This window comes from Schistosoma haematobium, chromosome 6 (genome assembly GCF_000699445.3).
Source record: "Schistosoma haematobium chromosome 6, whole genome shotgun sequence".
In the NCBI taxonomy this organism is placed as follows: domain Eukaryota; kingdom Metazoa; phylum Platyhelminthes; class Trematoda; order Strigeidida; family Schistosomatidae; genus Schistosoma; species Schistosoma haematobium.
In genome coordinates, this window is record NC_067201.1 from 10,994,434 (window position 1) to 11,014,185 (window position 19,752).

Consider the following 19,752-nt stretch of genomic DNA (forward strand, 5'->3'; position numbering starts at 1 on the left):
AATTATTATGTCAATATATATTTCATTTCAAATCTGTTTGGCAGGCTACAGTTATTCTACCATCTGGAAAACCGGTATGACTTAATAAGATTCTATAACCATGTTGATTGTTTTAATTATGTTTTTTTACTAAATAATTTGTTTATTGCACTGTTTTGTGATCTTTTTTTTGTTTACTGCACTAATTAACATCTAAATCTCACACATGTTTTTGTGTCGTTTGAATTGAAAGTTTTGAAAAACTACGTTCATTAGACTGAAATTGAAAATTTAAGTTAATGAATACTACTGAAAGGATAGGAAAATATTACGTTTATTTCTAAACCAAAATAATATTGAGTACTAAATTCATTTTGTATTGTTTGTTTGAATCTTACCGTTAATGTTTAAGACTGCAATTGACATATATAAATCCTGTGAGGTTTGCCGCGATCCAGCTGACGAGTCCCAGATAGAACGAAACGTGCGTCCAGGATTTCATTGCTGGTCACTTTCTATTTTTGTCTATAACATTGAGTTCTTTTCCTGACAAAAGCATAAGTCTACACAATTGAGGAATTATGGATTAGGACGAAACAAATGTCTAGTAGTTCTTAGTTTCTAATGATTCTTCGTTTGATGCTATCATATATAAGAATCTAACTTCAAATTTATTTGTTTCACTGGTACACTAGAAAATTCTTCAATTACTTACATCCTTTATTAGTATTCTGTCTTGAACATCAATGAGATTTTATTTGAAAAAAACTTCTTTTGAGTCAACTCATTACTATCATGTTTTAGACTCATTAAATATATTATATGATTAATGAATATATTCTAATATCCATTTTTCAGATACTTTATTCAGATTTATCCAAATGGGATTGAATCTCAAGTTATTTAAATGATCCTTTTTAATAGTAACCCTTATATACCATAACACTTTAATAAACAACATTAATTAGAACAAGAATGAATTGGAAATAAGAAATAAGTCAATGAATCGTAAATCATAGTATGCAATAATAATAAGAACGCTAAGGTTTATATTGAGTTTGTAATAGAAACATTGAATAACTTCTTAATTCATTCAGCAGTGCTAACTAATTAGAAGTGGATTAATCAAAGTGTTTGGATTCCCATTTCCAAGAATATTCATATATGAGAGAGTTCCTGATAGCGTTAAATCATTATCAAATGATAAATAAGCTAACATGATTAAAAACAGAACAAATTCTTTCGAATAATATCCAAAATGTATTCTCTTGTTTCATGAAATGACAGTGAACATTTAAAACTCATTTGCACTTTTCTAGAGTTTTCTATTGTCCAAGCTAGATGATTTAACTGAGAAGTTTTCATTGTCATTCTAGGGAACATCATTAGTTTCTATTTATTTTCTATACGGAATAAGAGCTGATAATGTTATTCAGGTTGACAATGAAAGCTTTTCAATTAAACTATATAGCTTAGAGAACCTAAAAATCCTGAGAAAGAATTTTTCCTGCTTATGAATTGTATAATAAGTTAACATTAAATTAAAGGTGTCGTTAGGCGGTCACAAATAACCAATAAATCTTTCATTTCGTCCTATAAATCTTCATTGTATTGATAATTTGTAGTATTTAAATGAAAAAAATTTCTTGAATGTGAAAGAAAAATAATCTTTTAATGAACTAATCACAAATGAAAGTAACAGATTTTGATGGAGGTCTGTTCTGTGAGCTGGATGATTTCATCGTTCCTCTGAACAACATCATCAGCACACAATTCAAGTAGAAGTGAAGTGTTCGAATTTCTCCACATATGACTGCCAGCCTGCCAAGGTTGAGGTCTACAGGACAAACTGGGAGTTATATATGGAGAAATTCGAACACTTCACTTCTACCTGAATTTTGTGTTGATGATGTCAATCAGAAGAACGATGTAAGCTACATGACCAAACCATTCAGCTCAGAGAATAGAACTCCACCAAAATCATTTACCTGAGCTACAGATCTTCTCCACCATCTCGAAAGTAACAAATTTACTTTATGAAGATTAAAAATTCCGAATATCTGCTCGATGGTATATTTTATTAAAGTATTGTAGAACCAATTCAACAAAATTTATCAACAATTCATGTTTCTTAAAGTCATAAATACTGATAAGGTAAATTTAAATTTAACATTATGAATTGACTTCAGCCAAATAAACACTGAACAGTTATGTCTGATTAGCTCATCGACGATTTAACTCGACACTCAAAGACCTCTTAGCTAATATGTTATCTCCAGACAACTGGGTTATTTATAGAAAAAAGCCCTATCAGTAACATAAATCAATGCTTCACTCAAATCACAACCTTGATAATTCAGTTTCTTTTCAAGATATTACAGTAACCAATAGTTTCTACTTTTTAACTCCAAACAATTCGAAATACCTCAATGGTTAAGATCATGAGTCAGTTGAAGCTAGACCACCATGGAAAACCTGGAAGCACTGGACTGCCGTTTCGTCCTATTGTGAGACTCCTCAGCAGTGCGCATCCACGACGTCGCCCCCTGCGAGATTCTTGGATGCGCACTGCTGAGGAGTCCGGCAGTAGGGCGATATGATATTCTTGGTATTGAATTAACATAAAGTATGTTCAGAATGACATATAAGCGATTTTTTCCGAATTAATAATCAATTGGGTTTGAAAATTAATATATAAATGAGTGTAATTTTGACTCGGGTTGTCACGTATTTTGAGATCAATAAATCTTCTTTTGTATCAATCTTTTATGCTCTTATTTCACATCTTAGGAATTGTAGGGGTTCTTCATTCCCATGTGTAAGTAATATGTAAGGCGGATTTAAAACTAGCAACCATTAGTTATAACATATAGATGGGTGGATTTCAGCATGTTTGTTTATAAATGGTATGTTCACCGCGAGTCCTGGGCAATGTATGCTTGATCCCACATAGGGTCATAAGTGTTTACTGTCTAAAATCAGTTGTCCAATGTTTTCTATTTTCCAATATTTGAATGGTATAAGTCAATCTCTAATTTAATCTATCAATTGAATAATCTCTACAAATTTATGTTAATGAAAAGGCAAATCTCATTTTCAGCTAGTCTTAAAATCTTCATTCTTTCATTTCTAACATTTACATTCCATAAAAAAACAGTCTAATTTATTTATTGTTCACTATGAAATTCGGTGTAAATTATTTTGGTTCACTGAATTTACTTATATATGCGCACACACACACACACACTTCAAGATTTTCAAAGAACGTCTATCGTTGTAATTTAATACCATCTATTTCGACCAATCAATCTAATTCACATGCAATATATTTTATTGTTTAAAAGCACACAAAAGGTTTCAGTGTTTTTATTTACTTGGTATTGTTTACTTGAATCTTTCCATTGATGTCTAGGACTGCAATTGATTAGTTTTTTATATTACTTTAATTCACATGCATTATAAGCAAAGATGGATAGTGACAAGCAGTGTAATCCAGGACGGATGTTTCGTCCTATTTGGGAAATGTCAGCTAGATGTGCTTGCATCTCAGATTTGATGTTCACTTTGAGACTCGAACTCAGTACCATTCGCTTCAAATGCCATCGCGTTATCCACTTACCTACTGAGTTCTGATAGCCATTTGCTTGTGCAATGTGGTGAACTTGAAATTCATTTGGTATTGTTTACTTGAATCTACCCATTGATGATTAGGACTGCAATTGATCAGTCTCTGAGATTCAGGTACGTCGAGCTGACAAGTCCCAAATAGGACAAAAAGCGCATCCTGGATTCCACTGCTAGCCATCATCAATCTTTACTTATAATGTTCCAATGTTTTGTTTTTAAAAAATAACAACAGTTTGTTAAATTACACCATATAATCATATGTTTATTTTCATAGTTCATTTTAGGTTTTATGAGCTTATATTATGTTTGAAATGGATGACTGCTTTCATTTTCCTAAAATGGTATATTCAATTCTGTGTGTTTGTCAATACTGTTCGACTTTGTTCATTTTGTTTTTCTTTTATTGATAAAGTCACTAATAGTGTGAAGAAGATGGGGTCTTATCCTTTGTGTATATCTAAATAATCATTTATAAAGTATTGACTAAATTTCGAATAAATATAGATTATGTAAGACTCTCTCCAACCACTACATATCTTAGCATACTTCGTGGTATATTGAGCAAATGATATTGATGGTCAAATTGGGAGTCGATCGATAGAATTTGATTAGCACTTAAGTCATTGAATAAACATAACATTAATCAGTCAATCACAAGTGTCTCAGTCCTAGAAAATTTTAGTGGAAGCTCGGAGAGCTCAGTGGCAATGTCAAAGATTGCGATACTGATTGACATGTGGTCGAATACGTCGAGAAGCTGCAGTGTACTCAAGATTACAGGTACACTTTACTGACAAGGACGAAATAGCTCGATAGCTAGGTCATACAGGGTATCCTATCGACTACCTCCAACCACCTTTGTATTGTATGAAATTCACTTTTGTAGACTATTTCACCAAAAAACTGATGTTTGCTAATGAATCATTGTTACCTGGAGTCATTAAACGGTTGGTTTGTCATAATTTAGGATTTTCTAGCAGTTGGCACCTATTATCTTACATGGAGCAAATTAGGAATTTTTAAATCGTTCTTCAAGAAAAATTCATTCAGACTAACAAGATCACATTTAAATATACCTTGAGGAATAATTTGACTAATCTATTGCCTCGAATTGAGAATTTGACATAGTCAAGAGTAAACTTACTTTACTTAGACTGAAAATATGTATTATGTGATAGGTAAAGAAAAAGTTGATGGTTTAAGTTATTTTCTACATTATTTCTTACAAATTTAAACATGCCACTATAGTTGTTTATCGAAAAGCAAACCTTATACTCGATTGAACATAAACGTACATCGATATTTTCTTCCTCTCATAAGTAATAACACTAAGTTCAATTTTAACATAGTACACTAGAAGGATATTATACGTGCCTGTGAATTAATAGCACATCTGTCTTTCAATGGTCAATACGTGTGTAATATCTAGTATTCTTCCATTCATTTAATAGGTAGACGTTGAGTATAAGAACTATATTCTTTCAATGACAATTTCATTTCATGCTCTAACTTTTACTTTAAATGTTGTTTTCATCTAGCAAGTTAGGATGTGCTCTAGTGTCCTGTTTTAATAGAAGATATATGTATATAGCATGATATGATTGAAATGAAGTCCCTTGCAAAAAATTATACTCTTATTTGTAGTATTTAATCGTTAAAAATGAACGGAAAATATGCTTAAAAACGCTAGATAATGCACTTTTGCTCAACATTAAAAAAGAGTGGCTATTCTCATACACACACACACACGCGCGCGCGCACTAGACTGACCAAACTAGACTTCTACTTTCAAATCAATAACTATAGTTGGAATGAAGAGATGAAATCGTAGTATTTCAAAATATATAGTTGTCGAAAGGTATTCTATTCTCTATGATAGTCAAAAGGTCCTGGTTTTCATTTTAGTGTGTGTATGTTTGGTCATGATTACAAATGATTGATGAGTCATACAAAAAAAGAAATTAATTCTATGCCATTTCTCTAATTGAACTCATTTCCATAAACTACCTAATGTAATAGTGGAATAAATCTAACATTTACAATTTCCCTATTGTAAACATTCATGATTGAAAACTAGTGTTTACCAAAAAAGGAACATCATTCTTACTATATATCACTTAAAACTGGCCACTCCCCATAGTAATAATAATGCCTATTATTCTTATTATTATTAGGCATTGATCATTTTCTAAACTCTTGAACTGATAAAGTCACTGTTAGGTTAATTATTGGGTTTTGTCGTGAAATAAGACACAGGTTATAGGGAAAAAAAGTTCATCAGATTATGGATTTAAGGTTTTAAATCACAAACTGACATTTGTTAGACACTTATTAAAAACATGAAAGCACCATTATATCTTAGTAAGGGACTTCACAAAAAGGTGCACCAACTATCCCACCAAAAACCAGACCCAATTATCTTCAGGTCTCGCTGTAAGAGCTTAACATCCAGACCGTGGTCGTAATCAGTTACATTGGTAATAGTTTTTTAAGAGTTTGACAGTTGAAATCCACAAAAGGTTCGCCTTGAAGCCTAAAGAACCTGGGTTTCATCCTTTGTATTGTTTTGGATGCGCATTACTGAAGAATCCCATAATGCGCAAAACAGTTGTCCAGTGTCTCTTGGTTTTTAATAGTCGTTTAACTAAAGTCAGTCTGTAATGTGAAACTTTAAATACAACAGTCTCCAAAACAATCACCAAGAATCTAGATTGGCTAGGTTGTATTGTATCATATTACTATTTTTAATTTTGACTTTAAGGCTGAAATACAATTACACAATGCAATGATTGATGCTACTAGAAGTGCAAATAATTTAGAACGTTGTGTACTTGATTTTGAAGGTCGTCGATTGAAAGGTTTAAAAGTAAGTGCATAAGTTATTTATTAACCTTTTTCATACAATAGACCTATTGTATACTAAAATCTATTTCTATAATAGTTATTATACTTATATCTGTCGACATCAGTAACACACACCACAACGGTAATAAAACGAATCTGAACCGAGTAGTTTGCATATGTTAAATGTCTCTATCCAATAGTCAGAGACTTCACGAACTGATGTCGTGTCTTGGTTTGGTCTCCCCTAGCTTTTTTCCAACTTTCTCTCAAGTCGGCAAACAGCGGGTTACGATAGATTATGGTTAGGGAGATATGATTCATATCTCAATCATTTATGTCAATGAAGACTCACTACCTTACTAACTAATTTGACATGTTTATCTCGCACTCCGTGTCTAACGCCAGCATTGTTCATTCCGTAATCTCAAAATAAGTGATAGAGAATTCGAACACGTCTATGATCAAATCCTAGTAATCCACAAATATTTTTTTATTTTCAGAGGCCTCTTTTTACATCCATACAGTTGAACAGAATGGACCGCTGCACAGAATATTCAGTCTTTGTTTAGCAACAAGACGGAAATTTTACCTATGTCACAAATGATGTAATTTGGCAAAAGTCAACCACGCTTTCTGGATTTATTCCAATATTTCGTCAGACACCAACCCAGCGGTGCTGATGACAGTTTCTAGTGGTCGATGCGCTCAACTAATTCGTAAACTATCATTAGTTCAAGGGTTGTCACAGATCAGCCCTAAAACACTTTACATCTAAAAAAAAGAAACTCTATCCAAACCTTAAAGTGATCAGTCGCTTATTTAGAACTCCCCTAGTTTAGTACTATTAGTTCTGATTGAAATAAAATGAGGTTTTAAATCATAAGTGTACACTGTTTTAAAGAAAGTATAAACTCGAATGAAACCGTTTTTCAATGCTTGCCAGTTTTTTCATTTGTTACTTAGTTGAAGCTTGTCAATAATAAAAATCTTTAATTTTAATAAATCATATAGTTAAACAAAAAATGAAGTAATGAACAATAATAATAACTCATTCCAGTCAATTCCTGATAAAGCCAATATTCTGCGGCTTGACCAATGATTCATGTTTCTAGTGAGAAGCCGTGATCAGTGGAGCTAAACCTTGTCAGGCTTGATGAAGGTAATCATCAAAGACAATGAAATATGGTCACACACCAACGTGGAATTTTTGAAGTTAGACTTGTACACGATTGTATTTTGAACCAGTGGTCTAGAGGTTAGGTGTTTGCATGGTTAGACCGAAGGTATTGAGTTTGAGTCCTGGATGCGAGGTTATAGATATGAACTGCCTAGAAGTCCCACATTAGGATAGAGCGACCGTCCAGTGTTTTCAGGTTCTCAATAATTGTCTAATTTTGATCGGTTCGATATTTGAACGAAATTCAGCAACCTCCACGATCTTATACTGAATATTCATCCAAATTTAGACAAAGATTTTTCATGACATGAAAAGAATGAATTTGATTCTTAATTATTTTTGTAATTATTAATTGCATTTGCTATTTTATTTAGAGAATTATAACTGATTTTATTCAAATTGAAATGTTGTGGCATGCTAAAGCATTGGAAACATTAACTTCAGCTTATAATGCAATTCAATTATTACATGAAGAAGCAGATCTAATTGAATTTCGTGGTACACTACTACGTTCTGGAAGTAATTTAACCATGCTAAATAATAACAATAATCTTCCAATCAGTCAACAAAGTCTAACTATTGGTGATCAGTCGTCACCAATGATTTCTCCGCCAGTATCAATAAGAGATCATCGATCGTATCGGCCGTCATCATCTGTACATAGTTCAATGAATTCAATGAAAACTGGTAGTCGTTGTAGTTTAACATCATTAGGTCGTAATAAAAAAAAGAATCAACAACTACAAGGTCAAATACAACAACAACAACACGATCAACTGTCCTACTCCCAACAGTTACAGCAACAAAGACAACATTCCGGCATATCACATCAGGTAATTCTTTATGCCACAGCTGCCTTAATCATACATATATTATTTTAACACATAAATATGTTATATTGTTTACAAGTTAATATTCAGTCAACTATTTCATTGATTAAGATGATTAGGACACGTGTTACACATGCTTATTCATTGTCTACTTCAAAGAGAAATATTAGCTGGTGTATAGGAGCAAGTTGGAAGAAAGCTATGAGTGGCCAAACTGAAATATAGCTATCAGTTCAAGAAATTACTATTGGTTTTAGTCATGTAGGTAAGTTTAGATGACCTGGTTAAGATCTGAACGACCAGCTGAATATTATACAATGATATTATTTTCAAAGTTGAACCACTAAATATAACAATTAAACAGTTCTGATTGAGATCATGAATGGATTAATGTAAGACCATCATTGAAAACCAGGAAGCACTGGACGATCGTTTCGTCCTAGTATGGGACTTCTTAGCTCACTGTTCTAGAGATTACGTACTCACGTGCAAAACCGGTCTTGGATTTGAATCCCGCGTGCGGGATTGTGGATGCGCACTGTTGAGGAGTCCCATACTAACGATTGAAGTGACCTTAAGGGTAATGAATTATTGCTTTTGTTTTCAGTCAGTTTAACATTCGATTAATTTGTATTCAGTAATCGCACAGTTTCATTGCCAATATTACTGAAATATAATAGTTCTATCCTGGTTTTTTCTGCATTTAATCACTTATCGATATTTACACCGGTTCTATCTAACGTCAAAACATTGTTTACTCAATTTTGAATAAATTCGACTGATGATGATGTTGAAAAATGATAAATACACTTTAGCCAACTCAGTGAGATGAAAAAAATAGGTTAAATAGGCAATCAAAATATTTTAGTTCTACAGGAAGTCAGTCACCATTTGAATAGAATAATGGAAACACTTTTAATTCTGTCACTGAGAAAATGCGTGTTCAACATAGATGGGGATCATCAGTTCCTTCAAAACCTCATATTACATCCTATTAATGAGAAGCAAACTGCATGACACTTAGATTCCATCGCAAAAAAAGCGTTCATCTACATCGATGAAAGGCATTAAGTGAATATTTTCGGATAGGGTATCCAGTTGTTATTCAACTATTTTTTCCTAACCAGTTCCAGTCCATACAATCAATCATCCGAATTCATGATTTATACTTTGTTTACTTATTTAATTAGAAAATTTTCATTTTTTTATTGGGTTGTTATTACATGTTCTGTTTATAAACTTTTTTTCGTTTACAAACATTTATTCGAACGGAAATACTAAAGCAGAATGATGATGTAACAAGTTTATTTACTGAAGGAGACGATGATATTAGCAGTAGCCACAATGTTCAAGAAAAAGTAGATAATAGAAACTCAGTGAATGGTTTACAAGATCTCGAAGATGATGATGATGATTTCGACGAAGAAGACAACACAGAAAATGATGATGATGAAGATGCTGAGGAAGATGAAGACGGTGAATATATGGTAAACAGTACTACTCATTCACCAACACGAATATTAAATCATTCTGTATCATCCCCAGCTGCGAATAGAATATCTGGATCCACGCAACATTCGCCATTGAAATCTGCACTCAAAACTGGAAGATCTAAATTATGATGACATGATATTTGGTTTTCTATTTTGTTGGTAGTAAATTTATCCTTTCATAATTATTCATCCATATATTAGTTCTCTTTAATAAAACAACAAATAAACTGTATATGTATAACAAAATAACAGATTGTCTGAACAACTGCACATATTTTTTAATAGAATTCACCGTTCTTGTATTGAATATAAGTTGGTTTATTTTAATTCACTACACATTACATGACACTATATCACTCAATATTTTGCGAAAATTGTTACTTATCTGTGTATATTACTTATTTCTTAAAAAAGTAGTATAACTGTGTCGCATAAATTTATTGTCACATTTGTCTCGTTATTATATTTAATTTCATGTTCTTAGATTTTTCAATGCAAATTTAATAATGATAATATTTAGTAATAATGGTTGTGGTTTTCTGTTAAACAATTAATTATACTCAATAATCCAATAACATACTATCTTTTGTATAAAAATCTTATTCGTTGAATTTCTTAGTTTGTAAATTCAGATAATCAGTAATATATATGTACATATATATATACATTTGGTCAAATTGTAGATGTGTTCACTGAAGTGTACTTTATCCCTATCCTAAATTCTGTCTCTATTGACAAGTACTTTTTGGTATTATATAGAAAAGAAAAAACAAGATGTATGTTTTGATATTAGAAAAGAAATATATTACTGAATTCAAATGAATTGTTCTGACTAAAGATAAAAGGACAATAAACATTCATCGAAATTCTAGTTTAATTGGTTTGAATGAATCTTTTTTTTGAGAGACAATGAAAATTTAAAACTGGATAGAAAACTGTTATAACTTGTGAACCTGTGTGCCCTGTCTATTTTATAACGCAACGATACAGCCAGTCAGAGAGCAGCGAACTATCGATCGAACCAGTGACGCATAAAACACGTGCGAGCAGCCTAGAGTCCTGATTGGTCCTGCTCTCCGCTTAGCCCAGCCAGTTAAGTCCAGAATACCAATCTCAGCCTCCGTGATATGAATCATGTATTTCAAACATACTGGGTTTATATACAAATCAAACAGACCACATCACACTATAAAATAGAAATAACATTTGTACAATATTTGGCCAAAAGTGACTGTGAATGAGGGAGGTAGTGATTAACAGACAGGGAATAATTCAAGAATGGTAAATCGTATAATAATAGTTCATAGGTCAAAATAAAACTCATAATAAGAGGGACATGAATATGAACAGTTTAGTTACATAACAATTACACGATAAAATATACTCATAGTATTGGTCCATAAATGGATCCCAAGAATTACAATTCACTATTCTTATCGGGAGATAACAAAAACTGATATGGCTCTATGTATGGAATATGATAGATAGAGGTTTATTATTCATTGGAAATAGATTGAGAACTATTGCTTAGACTATTGATTTTTATATATTCTCTTTATGATAAGTCTTCAAACTGGAACTCTTCTAATTAATTTCAGGCTGAATCTACATGGCAACTTGAATACAAGAGGAATGAGTAGAAGATTAGTGAGAAAGATTTGTTTGACTCTTAAAATAGATCGAAATAACTTAAGAATACACCACTATTTATATGATTGATTCACAATAAGATGAACAGTCATATTTTTATGAATTGAATCGAGTAATTCAATGACTTACTATACGAACACAAATTTACAGTATTATACAACTAAACATCTATAATCCTTCTTAAGATGTGGTGAATACATGTCACACACGACTGGAAAAATTAGTTTCATATATCATTCTCATTCCATTTAACTGAGCTATTACTCGTTGTATCAATTTAAACCAATTATTAGTCAGATTTTTAAAACTTTCAACTTCATAATGATGTAAGGCGGTTGGAGGTAGTTGATAAGTGACTATTAACCTACATTTCGTTCCATCCATCAGCATGGCATACCTGTACATCTGGACAGAGTGCATACAATATCAATTCACATAGACTAATGACCATGTCGTAACTTAATGGGTAGAATCCTATTAGCACTAAGAAGGATTCGACATAAATAACACTTATCACAACTCACTGATCAGCCAGTTGTAAACTGTGTAGCATTAAACGTTACTTCAGTCAATGATTTACTGTCGGAACACAATTTAAGACATCATGAGACTAAACCTCTATAAGCAAGAAATGTAACTAATTTACCGAGCTATGATATTAATCCTTCCTAAAATACGTTTATTAATAACTCAAACTACTGAGCATCTTGTAAGAGACCAAGTTCAAATCTTTAACTATATTTTTGATAGATATGACAATAGGTCTAGTTTCTCTGGTTTACAATATAAACTACTTTTTATCATCAGTCTAGGGGTTGTGGAGATTGTTGAGTTTTTGATTGAGATCATGAGCCGATTGATGTTAGGCCAACATTGAAAACCTGGAAGCACTGGATGGCCGTTTCGTCCTATTGTGGGACTCCTCAGCAGTGCGCATCCACAATCCCGCTCGCAGGATTCGAACCCAGGACCTTCAGTCTCGCGCGCGAACGCTTAATCTACTGGACCACTGAGCCGGCATACAATGATGTTAATGTCTAACCTCAACCAATCCACGAAGTTGCGCGACCATCTTCCACTGCACTGAGGTAGACACCTGTTTCTACCCGACACGGACCGCCGTGACCACTGGAGCTAATCCGTACTTCTTATCAATTATCTTCAAGGATTTATCACTGAAGTTAGTAAATACCGTTTATAAGTTCACGGACTGGAAATCTCAGTTAATAGTTACATTCTGTCAGAACTTATAAGTTTAACAATCTGCTTATGATTAATATCTAATAACTCGAGGTGATCTCAGGTTCTATTAGAGGTATGAAATCGGTTATCATGTCACGGTTACCTATAACGTGAAAGTGTGATTTTTCGAGAAGCTTTTTGAGGGAAAACTGGGTTATAAGCTGAGTTAACAACCTGAAACCGAGACTGCAGAGCCTGTTACCCATGGTTATTTTTTGAGTAGTTTCTGATGTATTTGCTTCGTAATTTTGAGGTCTGTAGGGCAAGGTAAAGCATGCTAGTTTCAGAGTTAAACTAAGTTGCTCGTTGTAGGTAGACATAGTCTTTACAGATAGTGGTTGTCTGAGGGAAGCACTTTATTCTTATCACTTCATCCTGTAACCAGTTGGTAATTTTAAATTTTCATACGGATCAATTTTATTCAACGAATTCATTTTTAAATTGTTTCACACCACAAACTGTGATACATACTGGAAAATAACTGAAAATCAAGAGACTGACAGAAGTTCGGAATATTAATTATAGGCTTTAAATTTATAGATCTAAACGTATCGTTTTATGCTAGGATTGAAGCTACCACGAGTCCACTTAATCTGCGAACGAGAAACAAGACTCGGTGACCAAAGACCAGTAAGCTAGCTATTGGTGCGTCTCAGCCCCGCTAACTAGAGGGAGAAGTCCAAGCTTGGAATGGGGAAGTATATTCTGCAAACAGCCAGAAACGAGCGATCACAACAAACACAATTCAAAACGTATATATATACAGTGCAAAACCGTCCTTGGGGAGAGTTACCAAATAGCATACTAAAAGACGCAACGGACCAATAGCATTTAAGATATTTCCCAGTGGAAAATACGACATGAAGGTGACAACAGCACCTTTGGCGCGAAAACAAAGAAGTTCAAATTTTTCAAATAAAATTACAAAATTAAGTCCTTTCCCAAGTGAGTTCTGGGGATCTAACATCCCCAACAGTTTAATTGTATATGGGGTTATATGTGCATACTAACTAGTATAAACTGTTCAGGAATAGGAAGAAACGGTTATTTCGTATTCACTGTTTTTTCTGTAATTTTTATGAATGCTGTCAGTTCATCATAAAAACTAGTTTAAATGATAATTTCCGTTCGAATAATAATCTAACTCCAATTCATTATATTTTAGTGTTCTAAGTCGATTCAGGTCATATAAACAATAAAATTTAGCACACATTGTAGTAAACTCATTTATTTACCAAGTATGCTATACTGAATAAGAGAGTGATAAATGTCAATATATGTTCATTTAACCCAGTTTTGTCATGATATAACGATTTTCTTTTACCCTAAAATTCGTGTTTTACTTCATATTACCTTAAAAGTATATAATGTATCATATAAACAGTTTCATCCTTCTTTTATTGTGTCAATCAGATTTGAGGTAGCGTGTCTTGGAGTTTAACGCGGAATTCATTCGTCCGTATGTCCAAAAAGGGGTGGGGATAAACTCCAAACTCAATCTCGATTTTGACCTTGCACCCAGCAACCAACCGTAATGAAGCGGGAATTCTTATTTACTCGATCGTAATTCATGATGGAAAGAGTGTTTCACTTGTTGTCGTCTTTGCTGGCTTACACAGATAACGGAAAGTTTTCTACGATGAAAATGCCGTTTCACCATGCTGCGGACATTTAAGATGTAGTGCAGTCAGTCTTGATAGAAGAAAAATTACAATATAGCAAAAGTCATGCTTCCAACTAATTCTACAATAGAAATTATTTTAAAATATCGACAACTGAGTGACTGAATAAATGAAAACATGACCGTAATTACTGACTACGATACACTTAGATGACTTCACAATGTAGAGTTTATCCCCAAACCTAAGTAGTACTTTGGGATTATAGCTGATGTTAGTTCGTGATGAAAACTAACCTAACTTCTAACTCTAAATCGCGATACTGACTTCTTATACTAAATTATGGTCTTCTTTAGATTCTACTGGAAAGGTGAACTTTCTCAACGTCACGTTGAGGTCGTCCATAAATGGTTGTCCTACTAGACTGTTAATTAGATGGGCTTACCTAAGAATCTGAAAAGCTGATTTGATAGTATTTCATACAATTTTTGTAAAGTAGCATTCATAATTTTAATATTCGGTCTGGAGGTGAATTTATACACCTATTTCCAAAGCGTTCGACTATCTGATTCAATCATTTTCTTGGAATCGTTAAGCAATTAAAGAGTAAAACTTGCATGTTGACTAATGAATAATATACGTTCAAAATTAAATAGGGATGGCTGAAAATGAACTTGACCATGAACCAGACTAAATTCTTCATTGATTATACCATATAAAGATTGTGATGTAAACTATAAGTCGTAGTGAATAAACAGAATCTTATCATGATCACGAATCAATACTACTTAGACAAGTAACGAACAACTACTAAACAACTACTGGACATCTGCTTTGTCCTAATATGAGACTTCTCTGGATTCTGGAGGTTAAGAACTCACCTCAGTAATTCAATTTCCTACGTTCCATCCGCAGTGACAGGTTTTTGTGTGCTCACTGCCGAGGAATTCCATACAAGAACAAAAAAGTTAGGTAGAATCCCATGGTTTTCAACAGCACTCCAAATATAATAGATCTGTAACGAATTCAGCCTATAAAAAACCTAAAGTTCTCAAAATTCCTATGATCTTATTGTTTAAATCTTAATAGTGGAGGATTAACCAATAGACATCAAAATGAAAATATTGAAAGCTTCCAGCTAAAGACGAAATTAGGGAAAGACGTTTTAGTTGCATAGTACATACATTATGGAAATCCCAAAACTGCATCGCAAGATAACCCCTAACTCGAAATCCTTAAGAGGGGAAGGAGAAGAGGAATACCAAGTTACACAATGAGCTGAGAAATGAAATTAGACATCAAAATAACTGGAAAGGAATATCAAAGACAAAATTCAATCGGAGAATCCTGGTAGGCAGTTTATGCTCCTTCATGAGGGTTAACAGGCATAAGTAAGTAAGTAAGTATTTAACTTAACAAAATAGTCTAAAAACAAATTAATAGGATATATATACCAGATTAATTTCCATAAGATTTTGTTTTAATTTCAACACACAAAAATATTATATTTATATCATCATGAACTATTTCCGTACATCACATACTCGGGAAAAAAAAGGAAGATTTTTATTCAAAGAAAATGTCAACACTTTAGAAGAGCAAGAAAATTACGAAAGATCTGTTGAATTGGAATACTTCAGTGTATTAATATCATTATTAGTAGTATTATTACCATCACTAGTCGAATTAATAGTATCATTATATAAATGTTGTTGAATAAATGTTTTGTGTGTAGTAACACTTGAAAATACATACCAACCATTTCCAGCTATTGATGTAATACCAATAACACGTCCATTGATATCAAATATAGGACCACCACTATCACCAACATCTGGTCCTTGATGATTACGATTAATATTAGAACAAATTGCTCCATTCGTTGGTATTTTAATATGTTTTGGACATTCACCTAATTTTATTATACCTATATAAGTAAAATTATACATAGTTATATATGTATATATATAAAAGAGAGAAAGAGAGGGAGAAAGAGAGAGAGAAAGGGAGAACTAGTTACTTACCTAAACGTAATTGACCTATTGAATTTTCCATTGATTTATCTTCACCATAACCCAAAACAAAAAAATCCTCATCATTTTTTTCTGTTGTATTATTTATTGAATAATTATAATTTAATGAACCAATTTCAATCCATCCTTTCATAAGATTAAATTTTTTATTCAATGTTAATATAGATATATCAGGTGAACCACCAAATTCATCATGATTATCAATAAAACCATGATTAAGTTGATCACATTGATTTTTATAAGTGATAGGATAAGTAAATTGTGTACCGAATCGAAATTGTGTATAAGGTGAAAATCGTTCATCAATATGTGTTAAATTTGCATGAACCTAAAATATAAAAAAGAAACAAATAAGATATAAGATATTTCAATATTAGTCGTGGCTCAATGGTAACGTCTCTGACTATGAAACTGAGTGACACGGGAACGAATTCGTCAGGGTGTATCAGTTCTCTTAAGATTACAGGTACACCTTGTTGACGAATGTCAAGTATTTATTATTTATTTAGTTACCCACATAAACATTGGTACAAGGTGGTACTAAATATTTATGCACCACATAAATCATTCGATTTTTGTGAGAGCTGCCCGGGTGCCCAAACCGAAGCAGGTGGTTTTCATTGGGGGTGACACCCGGAACCTTCGACCTAATGGTCTGATCCACATGGCAGTGGAGCAACGTCGTAAACAACACCCCTGTCGCGAGAAAGCAATGGGTATCACGAAGCCTAGGTACAGGGTTTCTTGATAATTACCTCCAACTATTATCTTATCGCAACATAGTGCACACAATGTCAAGTTAACTAGACTGGTGGTTACATTGCAACTTGGTCGATAGGATTCGATCTGCATTAAGAAGGACATGACATACACCAAGTTGATCATTACCCATTGAACAATCAATTGAAAGCGAGAAAGATAATAATTAAGTGAGGAGATTAAGAAAAGTAGTAGAATTTATCATTTTAGTTTTATAGTGGCATGGCTTCGAGATAATTCCTGAAGCTTCGTTTGTCAATCACCCTAATAATCGTTATTAAATAAATCCCAACGCTGTATTAATTTAGAAAGCAAGAGGAGGCACCAACTACAGTTTATAATCGGATATCGCAGATAACAAAGTTACAAACACACCAAGCGAATTTGAGCAGAAAGGCTAATGCGCCCGAGCAACCCAGTATAGAGGTGGATTCAGAGTCAAATCGAATCGCATCGAAGCAAAGCAATTAATTAGATTCAAGCACATATACATATGGAATGATTTATTGAGCATTAGTTAAGTAATTAACATTTAAGCTAGAGAGAGATATGAGTAGACTGTCACATGTAACCAAAAATACATATCATACAGACAAGATAGTAATAATAATAATTCAAAGACATAGACAAATTGTTACTGTTCTAATAACGCTGTCTGTTAAATAAGTTAGTAAAAGAGCTCGACAAAATTTATCGCAAACAAACCTAATTGTAGAATAGGTTCTATAGTTTTATAGTCTTCGAATAACTGATTATAAATATGAATATCAACTTTGGGGTTCAGGTACTTCAAAACGGACAAGTTCCAAATAAGACGAAACCTACACCCTGAATTCCACTGCTAGCCACCTATCTATTGTTTAAAAGTTAAATGTCTTAATCGTTAAGATATTATTTCATCTTATACATTAGTAACTATCATTCATTCAATTATATTAAAAATCACTATACAAATATTTATCATAAACCATAAATAAACAACAACAAAAAATTTATTCTTGCCTACCTACTTCATATGTTGGATCACCACATGCACAATGTCCAGCTGTTAAAACTTTATCAGGTGCTATAATTGTTCCAGTACATAAATGTGTATTACCAAGTAATAATACAATCATTGGAAATTCACCAGGATTTACTGGATAACCATTTTGTATACGATATTCTAATTGTGTTGCTAATAACATCAATAAATTCATGAATATACATAGAATAATTAAAATAATAATAATAATCCAACTATTTGTCAATTTTATACAATAACTCATCATTGATATGAATTTATTCTTTTTTTCTAACTGATAATGAAGATTTCGGAGTATTTAACGACAAGAACAACAACAACAAAAACAAAACTGCCAACGAAATTACACAAAAAAAATTTTTGCAAGTGCTTTATTGGTTGTTTTTTTCTCATTCACTACCACCACCCCCAGCACCAACAATAACAATAACGACAAAAAACATTGAACATGCATATCTAGTGTACTATTGAACGATGGTCACATGATTTACTAATGTCGTATTATTTAATTAATATGGAACAAGTAACTTTGACAACAGGTCAGTATAATAATGAAGATTATTTTTTTTAAATTTTGAATCAAGATATAATTTTATTAACACATTACTTACTTAAGTTTGTTAACCCTTATAGAGCATAGATTGTCAATCAGCAATGTCCAACTCACTGTTTTTTTGGCTCTTCTTTCCAGTTATTGTCAAGTTTTATTTATTCTTTGGATATAGGCTTCCATTTCTTTGTGTAGTGTGTTCTGTTGGCCATCTCTATCAAGTTTATATTGAGGATTTCGAATTAAAGCTTGCATTGTGATCCAGTTTGATGATTTCTTCAATATGTGTCACCATCTATTTTCCTAATTTCTTATTTAACTGGAATCTGCTTTGTTCTCTGTCACAGTAGATTGTTGTTGCTAATGTCTGGTCAAAGGATCTGGAGGATTTTGAGTGGACAGCTATATGTAAATGGTTTTGCTTTTTTGATGATGATTGTAGTAGTTCTCGGAGTTTCAACTCCATACAATAGAACTGTCTTCACTTATATATATGATAGGATAATTAGGGAAAATTATGTATATTGATGGACCACTCATAAGTATCCAGTGAGGTGTTGTTTTACAATTCACTGTTGATCTAATCGTTTCGACCAACCACAATGTAGTCAGTTTTATGAAGGAGTAAATATGTAACTCAGTGATTTAGCTATACTTGTATCCTAAAGGAGATAGTCTGTTAATATTGTAGATTGTATACATACATTGAATTATTAATTAATTTATCCCGAATCCTAACCAGTTCAGTGTATTAAATTTGACTACTGATCAGTTAAATAGATCTGATATAACTCATTATATTGTTTACATGGTTGTTGATCAGTCTGTTGGTAATAAATTATTCATCCGTAGTCTTACCTACACACTTATATCGATCGGTATCAATCAGTCTTGTTCAGTTAAACTGTAGAAATATTTTGATCCA

General features: G+C 32.6%; 2 protein-coding genes across 2 annotated transcripts in view; one reads left to right on the forward strand and one right to left on the reverse strand.

Moving 5' to 3' along the window:
- Positions 1 to 10,773, forward strand: part of COX11_5 (Cytochrome c oxidase assembly protein cox11, mitochondrial) — a gene marked incomplete at its 5' end in the record, with an annotated part of 29,939 nt that extends 19,166 nt beyond the window's left edge. The window contains 3 exons of the mRNA XM_012937009.3: positions 6,368 to 6,472; positions 8,002 to 8,460; positions 9,741 to 10,773. Of these exons, the coding sequence (XP_012792463.2) occupies positions 6,368 to 6,472; positions 8,002 to 8,460; positions 9,741 to 10,079 (903 nt within the window). The 3' untranslated portion in view covers positions 10,080 to 10,773. The remainder of the gene's footprint in view (positions 1 to 6,367; positions 6,473 to 8,001; positions 8,461 to 9,740) is intronic.
- An 87-nt stretch (positions 10,774 to 10,860) lies between these two features.
- MS3_00008504 (uncharacterized protein) lies at positions 10,861 to 18,524 on the reverse strand (the record flags this gene model as incomplete). Its single annotated transcript, XM_012937008.3, has 4 exons — positions 10,861 to 11,566; positions 15,343 to 16,388; positions 16,486 to 16,822; positions 18,264 to 18,524. 3 exons carry the CDS (start codon positions 18,522 to 18,524, stop codon positions 16,069 to 16,071), a joined length of 918 nt encoding a protein of 305 aa, XP_012792462.2. The 3' UTR covers positions 10,861 to 11,566; positions 15,343 to 16,068.
- Between the last annotated feature and the right edge of the window lie 1,228 nt (positions 18,525 to 19,752).